We start from the raw sequence: 18,368 nt of genomic DNA, 5'->3' as shown, positions 1-18,368 counted from the left end.
GTACAAAAGTATGTTATTGTAAAAATTTTCATAATATCAGTTTTTGGAACTAGTGCTTTGAAGTAGTTTTTACTCATTAAATTTGCTCGAGGTATTTGCCAGTAAATACATTCAAATACATAGTTCAGAACAACTAGTGTTAGAGTTTCTAATTAGTAATAACATCTAGATTGTGTTGTAATTCGTCTTTCAAGTATACTATTCAATCTATCTTTTTAGCATGAGTTCGTGAGGATAGCACTTTTTGGAGACCACGTTGAACGTCTTTACTGTCGCTGTATTTCTGGCCTCTAAAAGATTTTTAAATTTTTGTAAAATAAATTTAAACCCCATCTTGCACTTCTAAAACAATGTGGCGGCGCCTTGTCTTGCTGAAACAATAGGGGCTGAGGAAATTAATCTTTTGGTACTTTTAAAACAAATCGATCAAATTCAACGTTAGTGTGGACTTGTGTACATCTTTCCATAAAATATATTCTTTCGCCACTAGAACAAATGCGGTAGATACAACTGGAAGTCAGCGTTATCCGTTGTGTTATCATTATCAGTTCACAGAACTATATATAAGCGTCTGTCTGGATCATCTTCCGTTAGCAGCCATGGAAGTATCACATGTTGAAGCAGTAGAAATTGTTCACGATTCTGTCTGTTTTTAATTTGTCTACTAATTCCTGGTACTTTAGACGAAAAACATCTAGAATGAAGTGTGTTCAAAGACAAAACTATCCGTCTCATGTAAATTTTCATTTACTGCTGCATTGCAGCATGTTTATTTTTCAGCAGAATGTGTCATGTTAGTCTAAGTAAGTTACGACATAACATTCCATGCCTAAGAGAGAAAATGACACAGCCATTTTTATTTAGTTAAAATAAGTGAAGAATGGAATTTGGGAATTGTTTCAAAAATTTGGACAAATGTGTTAAACTTGAGAAAAATCATAATAAGGGTGTTTAAGTGAACCGTGATAAAACCTCCCACATCATTTAACACTTTTAAGATAACGTTTCTTGTTAATTCACACCTCACTCCAAACGGGTTTTTTTAGCATTAAGCATATTACATGTAGTTTACCTATGTCAAATTTTGTTCTTCTATTCGCAGTCGGTTAAAAACCAATTTTTGATTTTTGAGAAGCACTTTGTTTTAAATGCCTAACTTAAAAACACTCTAGTGTAACTTTGTATATACGTCATAGAAAACTATAACTTTATTTATATTTTGATGTTCTTGTTCCAATCGTATCAAATAAATTGAATTATTTATCAAGAATTGAAGATTTTCATTAATCCACCAAAATTTCGTTTTACACTGTGTATCCATTAACGATAAGGGTTAGAATTGGTACAATGTTCGCTTACGCGAATGAACCATGTAGTGTTTGTTTTACTGTTGTCCAAACTCAATTCATACACCATACATAACTACAAGTAGTAAATTACGCAGACAATGCATTTTTATTTAACAATTAACAGTTTTAAACTTTCTCTTGTCGATGTAATCGATATGAAAAGCACTATTACTATATTAAAAGTATAGTTTAGTAATAAATCTTAATGTAATATGAACAACATAATGCCGTAGGAGAGAAACATATCACACAAATTTGATATATCTTTTAATACTGTTCTACCGTTGATAACATCTGCAATTTTCAAAAAGCTAGAATGTGCCTTTGTTGCGACACTGCATTTTACGACATTTTATTTTTCTTCTTACGATTTCCATTAAACTGGAACTGGAAACGTGCGTTAGTGTTAATTATGTAAACATGCACAACACACCGACATTTATTGTTCTGCATTGCAATAAGACTTGGACAATGCTCTGACATATCTACATGCAGTAAAATAATCAACCGTGTTGATATTGAAGACTGGAAATTTGTCATTTACAGCAAAATACATATTCAAATGAGTTGATTTAATTTGTTTATTGTGATATATGTGTTAAGTACAGTGGGACTAACATCAGTGTAAAAGAAACAATAAAAAGTAACGCGATTGAGAAAGTACAGCACTAGTGACTGAATCACAGCCATGACTCCTCATCGCTTTCAACAAAATATATGATTCACAAGAAGATAAAAAGTGGTCGCTTGAATAACGTAAACTCAAACCACTCTACAAATAAATTCGATATTCTAAAAACGCGTTATTAGCTTGAAAAACAAGTTTATTTCTAGAATTTCGATAACAACTGCTGATAAAACCTTCTTTCTCATTGGCTGGAGACTTCTCCCGAATCTCGCTTTCGTCGTTCCGTACCGACTGTACCAAACCAATTTTTTTAACCCTCAAGTGCCCCATCAATAATCCCTTTTTGGTGGCATATGTTATCAGGGGACTTATCTCACCCCTTGGTAATTCGACCGTAAGTTATACGGGTATCACCTTCGTTGTAAAACTTGATAATGGCCAAATTGAGATGAATAATTGGTCACTTACGGAATCGGAGGGTCGCGTGCGTCGAAAAATCACACGACCAACCAACCCTCTATTATCAGCCATGTGGACGCATACGGGTTGCATCCCTTATGCGGGTACACACCCCTGCGATTACAAAATAAACACTCCCAACTGTTCAATGAATTTCACGCTGAACCCACTTGTTGGTGGTTTCCCATGATTATGTAACAGTTTTTCTATGGATGGTACTTCAAACGTGTTTTTAATGAGAATCAATAACAAAATTAATTGCAGTAAGAATAGGGGTTATACCGTAATTAAATTCTTGACGTTGTTCTAGAGTGACTAATTGAGTGATTTGGGAAACAAAGTGGCTGCTCAGCAGTGAATAAAATTGCAATCATTTTCGCAGGCAAAGGAAACACAAAGCGAATTATGATATGAGTAATTTATCGTGACATTGCTATACATCCTCTTTTCAAAACTGAATTAAAAATAAACACGAAGTCCAAGGTTTTCAACATGTTAATTGTTGCTAAAAATGATTCACCTGATACATAACAATAATTTATGTTCCACCGACAGCAAATTTACATTTTACCACTTTTAGTCCTGGTTGATAAAAAAACTGCAGTCATTTTGTGACGAGTTTTGCACTCCTAAGTGTTTAATTATGAATATAATTATTTTTAATCAGCAGGAGCTTGTACGATACAGTGGATAAAGTTTTAAAATAATACAGATGCCTAAAATGTAATATAATCACGATTTCCTGAGAAATTTATATAGTGCTGCCATCTTACGTACAGTGTTCCAATCTTAAACTATGTTTTTGTTTGAAATTGTTTAATTAATATTTTAGTCTGTGAATTTTACGAATTGGTTTCTTTCTTCATCTGAACTTGTAGATTAATGCAATTGAGTTGAAAAATTTAGTTTAAAAAACTATATTTTGAAGTCGATATCGATACTGATTTTACCGACCTTTTAGTTCATCATTCTACCGTTCGGTGGCGTGTGTGTGTTTTGTCAGCTACGTCAAACGTCAAATATTAAAATCAGAAACATGTAGACCTGTTCTGTGATGTAGACATAATAACAAGTTAGTTTTGTAAATACGTTGTAACCTATATTTTTCAGTTCCTAAATGTTGTAGTTTGTTTTATTTCATACTTACTGAGTCAAGTGAGTAGTAAGAAAAATGTGCGCATCAAATCAAACTACTACATAATCTTTATTTGTGTGTTTAAGGTCTGTGAGTATTGGAAGTTTGGACTCCACAGCATGGCCCCACAACTGCATCCTGGTGATCGAGTCCTAATCGAAATTCCAGGTCGAGAAATATACGAAGGCACCGTCCAATACGTTTCACCTCGAAGCATAGAATTATATGACATTTTTTGTCAGAAAACAAATACACCCTATCATGGGAGTATGACCTTTTATCATAATGAAATATTAAGTTGTTCTCACATACAAAGTGTTCCTAAACCAAGTGAGCCAACGGCTGTAAATGGGACAACGTTTGATGCATCTAAAAAAATTGAAATGGATCCAGATGAATTTCATCGATTGAGGCAGATGACTTTCAATTATGTTTTTGTGAATACGTTTGGAAAGTCCTTTGATGAGGCCTATGAACAGTTGTCTGACAGAGAAGCCGTAGCTGTAGTTGGTTTAGGTAATACTTTTGTAAGGGGAAAGGGACTGAGTTTATTGTTAATAGCAGACTTTAAGACAGTTTATATTTTTGATATATTCTGCTTGGGCAAACTGGGACATTTACAAGACATTTTAGAGTCTACTTTTATCTGCAAAGTACTACATAATGGCTCTGCTTTATATGATTGCCTTTATCATAAGTATAAAGTTGAAATGCAAAACGTCTTTGATACAAAGGTAGGAAATCATAAGTTGAATATTAATTATACTTAAAGTTCATTTTTCAGATTGTAGATAACAGAATATCTTCAGAAAAAAATACCAACCAAAATATAAGTGAATGTTTAACAAAACATTTTAATTTTCCACCATCCTTGCTTTCAGCAGCTATTGTAAGTACCACAACATTACAACATTTGGTGTTAATTGTTTGTTACTTTTAGGATGATATGACGGATAAAATATGGCATGAGAGACCAGTTATAAAGAGCAGCAATATTAAGGCAGCCCAGTTAGTTGTCTATCTACTACCTTTGAGGGATAAGCTGATGTCACATATTATGAAAAACTTTACTGATGAAATTACTGCCGAGTATGTTAAGTACAAGAAAATCACGGATGCCGAATTACTGAAATTTAAAACGTAATTTTGTATTGTCTATTTTTATGCAGTTCAGATGTTTATCTGTTCCCATTTTAAGTCCTGAGGTTGTGAATAAAACTTTGTATATTTATAATTTTTACACAAAGCAGGTGGAGTTCTGTTTGGTTTTTAATGAAAATTTAAAAGTTTTTCTAGGTTTGGATGAACAAATACCAAATTTGTGTAAAATTAATTATTATTTAAAATTTTAATTCAAGCTTATTTGGTAAGATTATGTTCCACAATTAATCATATGTTTAATTTTAATTAATTTTTTTCTTTGAAAGATTAACCTGGATGAATTAAATTTTAAAGCAACGGACAGCATACGTTGACCTTTTTCCACACTTCCGACATGGTTTGTTTTATTGTGATAGTTATAAGTAAATGTTAAATCAAAAAAATGTAATTATGTACTTAACGGGAATAATAACAGTAAAATAATTCCCATCTTTTGCAAAATGTGTTGGAAAAAGCACTATCTGCGGAAAAATGTTAATTTGGTAAAACGTGACAGCACAGAAATAAAACATATGATTTGTTGCGATATTTTTTGTATGTTAATTATGTAGTCAGAGAACGTGTTACAAATGAGTAGTAATCTTAGAATTTCGTAATTTATTCATGAAACGCACTGCCACTTTCTGAAAATTTGGTTTGTAACAGTAACAAATAATTTATTTACTTTTATATGAATTTAATTTGAAATTTCTTTAAATCTGAGGAAAGCTTTATAAAATTTACTGTTAAATAAATGAATGAAGTTTTATTTTTACAATGTTACAAGCTAAAGTTATGTATGAGAAAACGTTTTTTACTATTATTTTTTTCAAAATGGCTATCTTTCGCAGATGGTTGTGAAAATTATATAAAATTGGCAATCAAGTTTAGTAATTTTGAAATTATGATTTTTTTTTTGACGAATTTTTTTTCTTTGCGTTTTTTTTTTAAATCATCATTTTGTTACTCTATTGTAACTAGAGCTAAGTAAAGGTAGGTGTGCACAGTCATGGCCTACTGCGTCGACAACCATTCTGAAATGTTATGTGCTTATACTAAACTTGCTGAACAGATGCAACTATCAGGTGAACAGGCGTGCTAAAGCCTCGTTGAATCTGCCGAGGCTTGAAGACATGTGTCTATGCGGTAGGAACGCTTGGTTCATTGATCGTCCGCTTTTATTACTACATCTGTTCGGTGATACAAGTATAGTGGAAAATAATTTATTTTGTGTTGTATTAAGTTTGCTGTGAAATAATACTTCCTTTGCTTACGCTCAGGAAGTAAAAAACAGTGTATATTGAGAAAATATAAATATGTTTTTGTTATTCTGTCTTATTTCATTTTTACTTCGATATCCACAAATTGTAGAGGTTTCTGTTAAGAGAATGTTTAATTGCACAGCTAATGAAATGAACGAAAATTTATCATCGTGAGATATGATATTAAAATGCATTATATATTTTTAGAAATCAGTTTTAGAAGCTATGGGCGAAATTTCAGCAGGAAGTGTTACACGATGAACCTTTTATGCAACACAAAATACATCACTTGTAGCAAATTTTAAACTAAACAAAATTTAAGAGTTTATATTCTCGCTTCTAGACCGTAATTTTTAATTTACGACAAATAAACAACGAAAAGACTGACATGATTTAGTTTTGACGTTTATTTCCAAATTATTTTCAAAACCAAACAGCTAATTTTATTATGTTTCAATTAAAAAAGTAATAATCACAGCTGTAGTTCTATTGTCGGTTGCGTTTTGACATTTTTGCGTTGTGAATAACGTTGTATATCTGCAAAAAAAATTGGTCGAAAGTTGTTTCGACAGAACTTCTCTCGCTCCTAAAGTACAATCAAACATATGCAGCATTCTCGAGTGTTTATTTATGTTTATACATTGAAAGAATGTCACGTAGAAATTAGTTTGACTTGAATTAAACCACAATCGAGCAAAATGATCTGAATATTATAATTCTTATTTTCTCATTATTATTATAAAGACGAGTTTTTCACAATTTCGAGAAAATGGGGTGACTCGTTCTTAATTTGACCAATAAAAAATTGGTAATGAAGTCATCAACATGGATAATACTAGTCACAGCACAAAAAAAAAGTAGTTGCAGCGTATTACAATGCAATAAAAAAAGAGTAAACAACCAAATTCGGCATATCGCACGGTTTCGTTGAACATCCCTGCGTTGTCGGCTCGCCATTGCGCTGCGGCGACTTCTGTATGGTGTTGGTAATATAAACGTATTGAACCTTGGGATTATTTTTGCGAAAATTTGAACGTTTAGCGCAAAAACTGAAAACGGATTCGTACACTACAAGTATAGGAGTATATTGTTTTAAAACATTAAAATTATTTTAACATACGATTCAATGAAATGACGTCATCAAATTGTTGGTGGGGATGATTATCCAAATTTTGGGTAGTATTTAACCATCTACATGATATTTCTAATATACATACAAAGTTTGACAACAATCAGTCCAGCACTTTCGGAGATTACTTGTCTAATAAAAATGGATACAGACACCAGACAGACAGACGGAAACGGGAGATTACTTTTTTCGTACTGTAGGGGTCATGAAACATCCAGAAAACATAAAAGTGGCACTTCGTCCGATGGACTCGATTATATACTATACTTACTTAGCTTAGGCTCGGGAAGTAAAAATTTGGTCGAAGGTTGCTTCGCCAGAACTTCCCTCGCCCCTGAAGTACAATGAAGCATATCCAAGATTTTCGAAAAATTGTAAAATTTGATTTTGCTAATTTTATTTTTTTTATGAGAACTCCTATAAGTTGAAATAAACATATGTATGAAAAGTTAGCTACGGGTATGTTTCAAATGAGTTTTTACTTTACAAAATTATGTGATGCGTTATCAGCATTTATGAAAGGACACGTATGCCAACTTGGATCGATGCAATGTAATACTAATAATATTTTGTATTCCCAAATTTAACCAGTAAAATAAACTGACGCATTCATTAATTTTTTTGAGTCACCTGTATAAACAAATCTAAAAAATATGAATGTAGTGAAAAAGCACAAGTAAAAATATATCACATTTTGTACATTTTAGGTAGAATTATTCGGCAAAATTTTGCGATGCCGTCATCATTTTTGGGGGGAAATAAACATATACATTTTGATTAAAAATTTATCATACTTATGATGACTTTAAAACGTCTGCAGGATTTCAAAACATGTGGTTTTGCAGTTCCTGATTTAATCAATATAAAATACATTGACTCATTATGAATATGAATATGAATGGAATGATAAATCACAAATATAGACTCATCATATTTTGCTCATTTCAAATTTTGAGGTGACGTCACCAATTTTTTGAGGGAATAAGCAAATATATTTTGATTAAAAATTTACCATGTTTTTGATAACTTTGAAATATCTGCAAGATTCCAAAGCATTCGGTTTTGCAGATTCAAAATTAAATTGCAAAATGTTGTTATATACGTTTGATTTTTTTCTCCAAAAATCTGAACGTTTCGAGTAAAAACTCACTACGGAGTCATAAACTACATGTGTAGGACTATGTTATTTCATACAATTTAAAACCAATTTACTATGTGCAATTTTGAAGTGACGTCATCACATTATTGGTGGGGATGACTAGACAAATTTTGGTTAGCGTTTTACCATCTACATGATATTCCTAATATAAATACAAAATTTGGTAATAATGAGCTCAGTACTTTCGGAGATTATGTGTAATAAAAATTCGGGACGACAGACAGACTGACAGACGGAAACGGGAGACCTATTTCTTCGTACTCTAGGGGTCATGTTAGGTCGAGAAAACGTAAAAGTAGAAAGTCGGCCGACGGACTCGATTGCAATACGTTCTTTGCTTACGCTCGGGAAGTAAAAATGAAAACATTTTGCAATTTAATTTGGAATCTGCAAAACTGAATGCTTTGATATATTGCAGATGATTTACAGTTATGATAAGCATGACAAATTTTTAACCAAAATATATTTACCGTGAGGTTCTTTTTTCTCTGAACATAGGATAATTCATGTATGTTGGGTTGCATATTCATCTTCCAATGGATTGATTTGGACTTTTAAAAACTGAACATAAGATCACAGAAGATTCGTAATAATTGAGGAGTAGGCCATGTCAACGATGACATTTACAGTAAAATTTTTGACGAAATTGTTTTAACCCATTAATGCCCGAGTAATTTTTTTTTTATTATTTTGATAAAAATTAGCAAAACTTAATGCAATAGCCCTTCTAAACACAAACTAGCAAAAAAACAACTTTTTTTTTTTGTTAACTATGTTTATTTTATCGTATGATATTTCATACGCTGGTCAAAAGAGTGTATGTGTAAAAAACTTTTATTGAAAAATTAATAAAAAAATACTACTTTTTTCACAAAATATTTATTATGGTGTGTGGTAGGCTCTAAAACAATGTGCTGGATGGAGGCCTACATTGCACTTAACACATACAAACTTAGCACATTTCCCACAAAAGCCGCATTTTCGTTGAGTACTGTTGCTATCTACCAGGTGATCCACGCCATCGTATCTAATTTCGGGCAAAACGGCTCTAGTACATTTTGGTTTTGGTCCACCCAAATGTGGAGGCGATGAAAGCAAAGCTAAAACTATTCTGCGAACGAATTCTAGTAAACCAAGTTTTGGATGTGCAAATCTATACAGCATCCACATATTTACTACTGCTCCGTTAAAACAAAATCTTACATATGGCCAATACCACTTTTTGGAACGTATGCGAATGCGATAAAAGCCTCTCATTTTATCAAACAAATCAACTCCCCCCATTCCTTGGTTATATATGCTGACCAAAGATGGTTGTTCAATTGACACTGTACTTTTATCCTTTCTAGACCATCGCTTGCACGAACCCTTAGATAAGCATATGTCATTGTTGATTAGGTTTGTTGCTATATTAACTTGATTATTATCATGCCATCCCACCAGTGTAATACTACCTTCCTTCTCTTGTAACACATAAGAACTTCCACGTTTTTCTTTCTTCAGATCTTTGAGAGGCGCTTTATCAATTCTGTCTGCTCGAATTGTACCAACGCAATTTATATCATAAGCTCGAAGATTATGGAGCAATGAAAGGGAATTAAAAAAGTTATCTAGATAAACCGTAAAAAAAACTGTCTTACCTTCTACCGCCCAAGGTATGATTTTTCATACGCAAGCTATTGAATTCAATTTTAGGTAAAAAAAAATGCAAAACATGTGAAAAAAAATCATAAACAAAATCTACAGACTTTATTTTATATATATCGCAAGAAACATGCATGGATTTTTCTCTTGTAGAAAAAATAAAAAATTGTAAACTTACCTCTTACTCATTCTGCAAAAAATGAAGGACACCGTTTTGCAAAAACCAATATGATAATGTAAATTTGTTTTAAACAATCTCCAATGAATAAGCACTCGAAAGACCATTAAAAAAGGTAGAGTTTGATATATTTCAAAAGCCGGTTCGTTGTCTTTTGTTTTAAGTACCTAACCTCAAACAGTCCCGTTCATATGGTATGAAAAATCATACGGTGGGCAGTAATGGGTTAAAAAGGTCAATAACGTAAATTTTCTGTTCTTTAAACTTGAACTTATTACAATACCTTAACATGAAGACAGTAGTGCCAAATGTCAATGGCAATATCTTTGATATATCCTAAATCTCGATTAGATTTTATGTTCAGTTTTTAAAAGTCCAAGTCAATCCATTACAAGCAGGTATGCAACCAACTTAACATTAATTATCCTATGTTCAGAGAAAAAAAAAACCCACGGTACTTATCCCCTCCAAAAAATTGATGACGTCAGCTCAAAAGTTTGCCGAATAAATGTACAAAATATGATGAGTCTGTACTTGTGATTTATCATTCCATTCATATTTTTTGATTTGCATATACAGAGTGACTCAAAAAAATAAATGCTTGAATACTTTAGATGCCAGAGAAGTTCTGTCGAAACAACTTTCGACCATTTTTTTTTTGTATTAAGTAGATACATACTTCTTGACCAAATCCTAAATATTCTTTAGGTTTTTACCCTCATCTCGAAATTCGATGGGAAAAAATGCGAGAGACACATAATTATTTGTTTTCTATGCCTTTTCCTTATAGGAAACATTTTGAATCATACTGTATGTTATTTTACAAACAATGAATATAAGATTCATTTATACATAAGTATAACATCCCTCCGAGATTTCTTTACACTCTCAAATTTCATGTTATTGTGTAAACTTGACCGCTTACTTTGTAGGCACGTGATGCGCACGTGATTAGTCCAACTGTTCGGCGATTTGAGTAGAACAGGGAACGCAATTTTTGCATGAATAAATGATTTATTTATAATGAGTAAGGTTCATTAAAATGTGATTAATTAAAAATTTAAATAATCGGGAGACACTTTGTGGCGATGAATAATTTTAAATACTCAGCTTCTACCCCATTAAAGACATAAAAGTGAAAAAAATTAGAAAGTCTCTTAACACGAAAAGGTAGATATTTGAAACAATGATATTAGTATGGTAAACCGACGAAAATAGTCGTTTTACGACTTTGACTTCTCCAGCGTACGTGTCGACGAATGCTGTTGTTTATTAAATGTACCATCCCAAACTGAAATAGCGGATTTTTATTGTATTTGGCTGACACGCTTCTCCTAAACTGGATCAGCTTTTTTAGCGTTCTTTATTCGCTAACGACGGGTTTGGAAAAGTCAGTATTATAAAGCCATTATTTTCGTTGGAGCACTATACTTTGTATTTGTCAAAACTATACACAGATGGGAATGTAGTAAGCAGATACAGGCATAATGAGATGTGACTAAGAAAAATTATCTTCAAGTTGGCACTGGACAAGCACAAGCTGTTTTCCTTACTGTATGCTACACACGCGGGGTATTCGGTGAAAAAAAACTGATCACACTGGTAAACATGAATTTTGAGTCTGGGTTCTGTATAGCCGATTCTTATTGTTTCAACACTACTAAATAAGGAAATAGTCTTGTATTAGCCAAGGTTGCAAAGACAAGCATTCCAGACCGAGCGCAAATTAGAACCCGAGACGCGCAGCGTCTAAAGTGGCTTTACAACCGTGGTTAATATACTATTTTTTTCATTAGCAGGCATGAAGCAGAGTAGGAACTGTAAAAGACAATAAATTGAAAAAAATGAACCTTCAATTTTTGACGAGAAATGTTTAAGTTCACAAAAAATTATCATAGTAGTCGCTGGTAAAGTGACACTCTTGTTGTATCTCGTAGGTATAGAGTAATATTACTGTAAGAATGGCACTTCATTAAAGCTATGCATCCCTCAATTTAGAGTTCATTTATATTTACGTAATTGAAATAAGGTAACTGAACTAGTGAACTCAATATGGCCTAGTACCCAAAATGGCCCATTGGTTTTTTCTCATACGTTCCAAACAAAATGTGGTAGATCGCCACTGGGATACATTCTGGAACGTTTTTATACCATTTAGGAGCAATCAGTAAAGTAATACACCGTTTCGTTTACTCACAATGGAATTATTTGTGATGGTGATTTCACGAGTCAGTGTGCGTTCTATTTTATGCCGCTAAGTTTTCTCTGGATAGTTTTAATCTCAATTACGTTAGCAATTTCATATTTTTCTAATTGTGTAGTTCCTTTTTTCCGCTTTTAAATGATCTGCTTTAGTTGTATGTACTTCGCTTTCCAGTTAGGGTTACTGATAATATGTTCGTTTGTGATGTGGAATCAATATGGCCTAGGCGGGCTGTTGGCCTGTTGGGTACATACTGCAGTTCTCGTTTGATTTTTTTTGGGAATAAGCTGATGTAAATTATTTTGAACTAAAAGCAAGCTCACAGAAGAAGCAAGAAAATTGTTTTTGCGATATGTATCAAGAAAATATTGTAAAAGATGTGAGAAAATGCTCCGTATGTAAGAAATACGTGCACGAGGAGTGCGTGAATCTCACTAAAAATGATAAAGATATTTTTATTTCTCCTTATTGTGAAAATTAACAATTTGTTTGTCAATAATTTTTTTTTCCGTGCTTATTTTTTTCATGTTGGGTACCTATGTACTTAATTTGGCCTAAAGACACACTTTAATTAAACCGGGTACTGTCGGGCTCTACAATTTTGAAAATATCTGAAATTTGAAAAATTATGTACAAAAATGTAACCTCTTTCAACTCCCACCATTACTCTTCCATTTCTGCATTTCTTAAAATTACGTGTAGCACAAAAATGTGACGTGATGGAAAAATTTGGAGAGCAGATTTGAAATCTACATAAAAAACTGCCTTCAGTGCACACACTTTTATTAAAGGAGTATTTTGGTTGTTGACTATTGAATTGTCAAAGTAGTAATTGTGTTATTAAAATACGACTAAGTAAAAAAAAGCAACACTGTTTTTGATTTGACTGTGTAATTTTTAAAACAATTTATAAGCTTCTCAGACGATCCGAAGAATATAACGTAAAAAAAACTCCATTCATTGAATTCACGATCCACTACTACTTAGTTTTCGCAGTTTTTAGTGAAAACAAATATTTTATGGCTGGACTCTTTATTCACTTTTATAACCATAAACATGACACAAAAATACACTAATCGATAGACTTTAAACATAGATCACAAATACGCTTTTATACAAATTAAATTAGACTTCAGTCGTACGGTATTTACAAAGACCAATAAGTCCCTGACAAGATAAAAATCACATTTAACGTAATTATCAAAATTAATCTTCTAGACATTTCGATGATTCTGGAAATCAACGATATGTTGTAACCGTTTCACTTCTTGTTCCAAGCTTTGTGTCAGGTATTTGAGATGTCGGTTTTCCTCTTCCAGAAACGCGCACCTGATGGCAATTTCATCTCCTTTAGCATTTCGTGCGTCTCTAGACTTTTTCGCGGCCTCGTTATTCTTTCGTCTTTTTTCCAAGTACGTTGGGTCTGCGTTTTTATTTTGTGTATTGGATAACCGGCGCATATTTTGATTAGTTTCTTTGTTAGTCGTCGGCAGTCGTGACAGTACACTATCTCTGAATTCGGTGAAAGCCTGAGCCGAGTCCTTCTGCAGCAGCGTCTCCGGACTAACAAATCCTTGCGCTAACATGAGTGGGTCCTTGGTGTAAGCTTTGAAGGGGCGGCACGCTGTCGTTTTTAAATTGACCGTTTTCATCTCCGAATTGCTTGTCATCTCGCAAGTTTCCGAGTCGCTGTTGGAGACGGGGCTATATTGACAAGTGGCCACATTGTAGACCGGGGGGCGGCGGGCCTTCTTTTCGTCCTGGTCATCGGGAGAACGGGGCCGTTTGCGGGTGCACAGATCCAGCACATCGGGAGACGACAATGATAAATCAGTTGCCATAATTGTATCTGAAAATAATAACAATAAATAAATATCGAGCGACGAGACAAAAAGAAAAACAGCGAAAAAAGTACTAAGTGATAAATTTTGCTTACGTTTATTTAGATCCAACTGTTGAACTGACTACACAATTTGAACTGCAATGTTCGGAAACTATCGACGAAGTAAATGCAGAAGTGATAACGGACTTATGAAATCTTCTGCGACTTGCGAGTGACCAATGGGGAGACCCTTTTCCAAAATGTAACCTCCTTCAACTCCCACCATTACTCTTCCATTTCAAGTTCTTACAAAAATTAAAAAAATTCCCAAAGCTTAGGTAGGCTATGTAGGGTACATACAGTGAGCTTATCCTCTACTACGTCACAAAACACTGGATTTTCGAACGGAGAGTAATTTTTACCTGCATTATAGGGTCTAAGAACGCGGTAAGGGAGCACTCAGGTAGTGGGCGCAATTCGGACATTTTTCGAGTGGTAAAAGGGCGCAACTCCTATCTTTTTCAGGTCATGTGCGCAATTCGGACTCCCCCGTGTTATCCAGCGCCACCAAGAGGACTCGTTACCTGAAAACCCAAGTAAATACTTGTGTCAGGTGCAGGTATCATAAAATAATAAATCGTCGTAGATAATGACGTTAATCCGTTTGTTAGAAAAACTGATAACTACCTAGAACTTCTTGCGTTCAAACGACGCGATGTGGAAACTAGAAGGCTAGGCTAGATAGGAGAGACCGACGAGTTTTCGGAATATCATTGTATTATTAAAAAATATAGAGTGTTGGCGTTCAGCTCGTACATACGTTAGCTAAAGTTGAGTTAAAGTTGATTATTGATGAAGCGGTAGAAAAACACACTGCTCCTCTGATGGAATTAATTCGCCAACTTTCGAATCGAATCGACATACTAGTGGGAATTAATGAAAATTTGACTCGATCGGTTAATGATCTAAAAGAAAATAAATTTAATAAAATTAAATTGGATTCCTCACTGATGTCCACAGATAGTGGAGATACTGTTGACAAGGGCGCCGCGGCAAAAATCGCTAGAGATAACAGGTACCCGAAAAAAAGGAACAAAGTAATGAAATGCAAGACTCAAGTGGACAGAAGCGTGGTAAGCAGAAAATTTCCGTTATACGTGGCATAGGAGAAGATATTCCTCCCGATTTTGATGTTTCGCAGTTTTCGGCCGCAGAGAAAAAAGCATGGGTGTACATAGGCCGATGTAATCAGGGTTCAACTGTAAATGGACTGAAAAAATATCTAGGTCACAAATTGCCCAAGATATCAACTAACAATTACGACATATCAATTATATCTCATGAAGACTCCAAATTTATATCGTTCAAGCTTGGTTTCCATTTCGACTTACAACCACAAATTATGGATTCAACTTTCTGGCCAAAGAACGTAATAATTAAGAGATTTCGCTTTTTTCGAAATACCCATACAAGTAATGCAAAAAATGCAACCCCCAGATTCGAGTAATTTACAAGAACACAGCCTAAAAATAATTGTCCAAAATGTCCAATCTATAGTTTAAATGATTATAAACTCTGTGCTTCCATCTGCAGACCTAAAAAAAAACATGGTGGGGTAGCTATTTTCCGTAAGTGTGATATAAAGTGTAAAACTTTGACCGTGACGATGAATTTTTTTTTAATAAACATATTTGAGTGTTGTGCGATGGAAACTGAAAGTGACGATGTTGTCATTATCGCGATCTACCGCCCTCCATCTGGTAGTTCCTCTGGAAATCAACTTTTTCTTGAGAAGTGTGATTCCATGTGTGAATATTTCTGCAAGTCTCGCAAGCAAGTTATTATCTGCGGTGATTTCAATATTGAATTTAACAAGAAGTCTGCCAATTCTCGTGAGTTCTTTGACCTCTTAAATGTGTATAACTTCAACATTGGTACTACCAAACCAACAAGAGCTTCCAACTGTATTGATAATGTTTTAATTAATAATTTCGCGAATGTTGTAAAAACGGACGTCATTGTTAATAATATTTCAGATCATCATGCTGTAATGGTGAAGATAAAAAGTGATCGTAAACTTGATAAAACACCAATACCAACGACGAGAATTTTCTCTGAAAAAAATATAAACATATTTTGTAATTTGTTAGCCAATGATAAGTGGAATTTTGTATTATCAACATATGATTGCGACGATGCTTTTAGTTTGTTCTTAGATATACTTCTGGAAGATTTTAACTCATGTTTTCCATATCAGAAAATCCGTCGTACCACTATCAACTGTAAGAATGTTAAAATATCAACGCCATTAATACGTGAACTCAAAGAAAAAGTTTCGCTTTATGGAGACCTAAGCAGGATGTATCCGGAATTTAAGCCCTTATATACATTAGTGCAAACAAAAAATACAAAAGTGCCTTAACTAGTAACAAAAAAACAGCTAATGACTAATAATTAACAGAGCAAAAAATAAAAACGAAGCAGTTTGGTCCGTAATTAACAAATCTATCGGCAAAAATACAAAAAGGGTAGTGCAAGATAATTCACAACGATAATATTTAAGTAATATTGAGGCCGCAGAATTGCTCAACGATTTTTTCAAATACACCCCAAAAAACACTACGGCACATCTTTCGAAAAATAATGCTCCTAATTTATCATTTTTAAAAGAAACTTGCCCAAGTTGCCGTAATTCATTATTCTTACAAGGAGTGTCTCAGGAAGATATACTATATTTAATAAAAAAATTAAAAAATTCGAACGCAGTAGGTGACGACAATGTGTCTAATGTTATGTTAAAAAGAATAGCGTCTCATATTGTGAAACCTCTTACACACGTATTGAATTTATCACTGCAAACGGGTGTATTTCCAAGTAGGCTAATGTGATACCGCTCCTTAAAAAAAAAGGATCCCCCTACGATATTGCTAATTACTGATTATGAAATTTAGATTTTTTTTCAATCCATGAAATTCACAATGATTTTTTGAAATTATGTAATATTTACTGTAAATATTATATTACAACTGTTGCGACACTGTGGTTTAGAAGTCACGCCCTTGGACTCGTTCGTTCTGCATTCCCTTTAATAACTGTCTATTCGTACGAGTAGAGTTCCGCTATAGATATAGTGTGTTTACGACTAGACTCCATAAGTATTTTACAGCGGATCCCCCATAAAATTCAATAAATAGACAATAGGAGAGTGTCAGGCCAGGCAAACATATTTATAGCAGCCAACTTTGACGAAGTTGTAAAATTTACCCCAAGGTGAGTAGCATTTAAGCACTATATTTTTCGCTATACTCTACTATAGTCTATTTCCGAAATGTGCGCAAATTTTAGTAAATCTGCCGACAATCAGAGTGGAAATACTATGCGAAGAACATGTTGAATTATCATAATCAGTTATGCATTTACCAGTAGCGTATCATTTGCGCTCTGCAGTACGAACATTTTAAGAAATACATTTTTAAATTTTTATTTATTTTTTAGATTAACTAAATATAATTATTATGCTTGTAAAGGCATAAATTACAAGATCTCATAAAGTATGAGACGAAACGAAACGCTGTTAGGTTAAACTACGAAGAAATCACAAAACAGCGTAACGAACGTCACTGGCGATACAGTAGAATTTCGTCCTAGATTCGTAAATTTTTAACTTACGTGTTTCCCTAAAGTGTTTCCAGTCAAATATTTTTTTAATTTGGACAGTTATTGATTCCTTTATATTTACATATACCTGTCACAATTTAAGATTTATAGCTTTTTTCAAATTTTAAATTAAATGAATCCCTAACCCTATTACTTTAAGATAGTTGTAATTTTGTAGGGTACGACAAAAATTTTGGTCCGTTTACGATTTTGACTTCATAGGCGTTTTACAATAGATCCCTGACAAAATTCAATAAATGCAGACACGTTACTGTCGTTTCGTTTAGGTTAGGATATAGCTCACAACATTATATAGATCCCATGATACAAGAGGCTGATCCTGAATTAACAAACGGGTAGATTCAAAAGACACTGTAACTTTATCAGTTAATAGGATTTACCGCATCTCCACTCCATTGTCAGGAGCTCAATATTATCATAAAATTTTATAATTTGTAACTGTCAGTCTTACAGTATGAGAGGTCTTCCCACGACAACCGATTTACTCCACCTTATTATTGTGACGAACTCATAATTATCAATTATTAACGCAAGTAGTAACAATTAAGTTATCACCAACGCGCGGAATTGTATCTCATACGC

The 18,368-nt window shown here is 33.5% G+C and overlaps 3 protein-coding genes across 7 annotated transcripts in view; 1 reads left to right on the top strand and 2 right to left on the bottom strand.

Moving 5' to 3' along the window:
* The window catches only part of LOC135130304 (piRNA biogenesis protein EXD1-like), a 75,268-nt gene extending 69,229 nt beyond the window's left edge, over positions 1-6,039 (top strand). For 4 of the 5 annotated variants that reach the window (XM_064057693.1, XM_064057685.1, XM_064057674.1 and 1 more), the window contains 3 exons: positions 3,658-4,305; positions 4,356-4,460; positions 4,512-6,039. In XM_064057693.1, the coding sequence (XP_063913763.1) occupies positions 3,691-4,305; positions 4,356-4,460; positions 4,512-4,715 (924 nt within the window). In that variant the 5' untranslated portion in view covers positions 3,658-3,690 and the 3' untranslated portion in view covers positions 4,716-6,039. Of the gene's footprint in view, positions 1-3,437; positions 3,493-3,546; positions 3,592-3,657; positions 4,306-4,355; positions 4,461-4,511 lie in introns of those variants that run through there. The other variant, XM_064057679.1, reaches the window with a different exon arrangement.
* A 3,104-nt stretch (positions 6,040-9,143) lies between these two features.
* Positions 9,144-10,094, bottom strand: LOC135129297 (piggyBac transposable element-derived protein 3-like). Its single transcript, XM_064056486.1, has 2 exons — positions 10,084-10,094; positions 9,144-9,789 (listed from the first exon to the last, which is right to left on the bottom strand). The coding sequence occupies exons 1-2, from the start codon at positions 10,092-10,094 to the stop codon at positions 9,144-9,146; spliced, it is 657 nt and encodes a 218-aa protein (XP_063912556.1).
* Positions 10,095-13,500: 3,406 nt separating this feature from the next.
* Positions 13,501-14,394, bottom strand: LOC135129215 (protein giant-like). The gene is made up of 2 exons (XM_064056389.1): positions 14,316-14,394; positions 13,501-14,135 (listed from the first exon to the last, which is right to left on the bottom strand). Exons 1-2 carry the CDS (start codon positions 14,392-14,394, stop codon positions 13,501-13,503), a joined length of 714 nt encoding a protein of 237 aa, XP_063912459.1.
* Between the last annotated feature and the right edge of the window lie 3,974 nt (positions 14,395-18,368).

This window comes from Zophobas morio, unplaced genomic scaffold (genome assembly GCF_036711695.1).
Source record: "Zophobas morio isolate AGI-343-1 ecotype UQ-CSIRO unplaced genomic scaffold, CSIRO_AGI_Zmor_V1 ptg000002l, whole genome shotgun sequence".
Classification (NCBI taxonomy): Eukaryota; Metazoa; Arthropoda; class Insecta; order Coleoptera; family Tenebrionidae; genus Zophobas; species Zophobas morio.
Note: the sequence above shows the minus strand (reverse complement) of the source record. Positions and strands in the feature narration are given on the sequence as shown.

What these genes read in the sequence shown, in the direction of transcription:
- LOC135129215 (XM_064056389.1), bottom strand. Translation starts at nt 14,394, where the DNA reads ATGGTGGGAGTTGAAGGAGGTTACATTTTGGAAAAGGGTCTCCCCATT. An exon ending in AGTCGCAGAAGATTTCATAA is followed by an intron (nt 14,136 to 14,315) that starts GTCCGTTATCAC and finishes TATTATTTTCAG; the next exon opens with ATACAATTATGGCAACTGAT.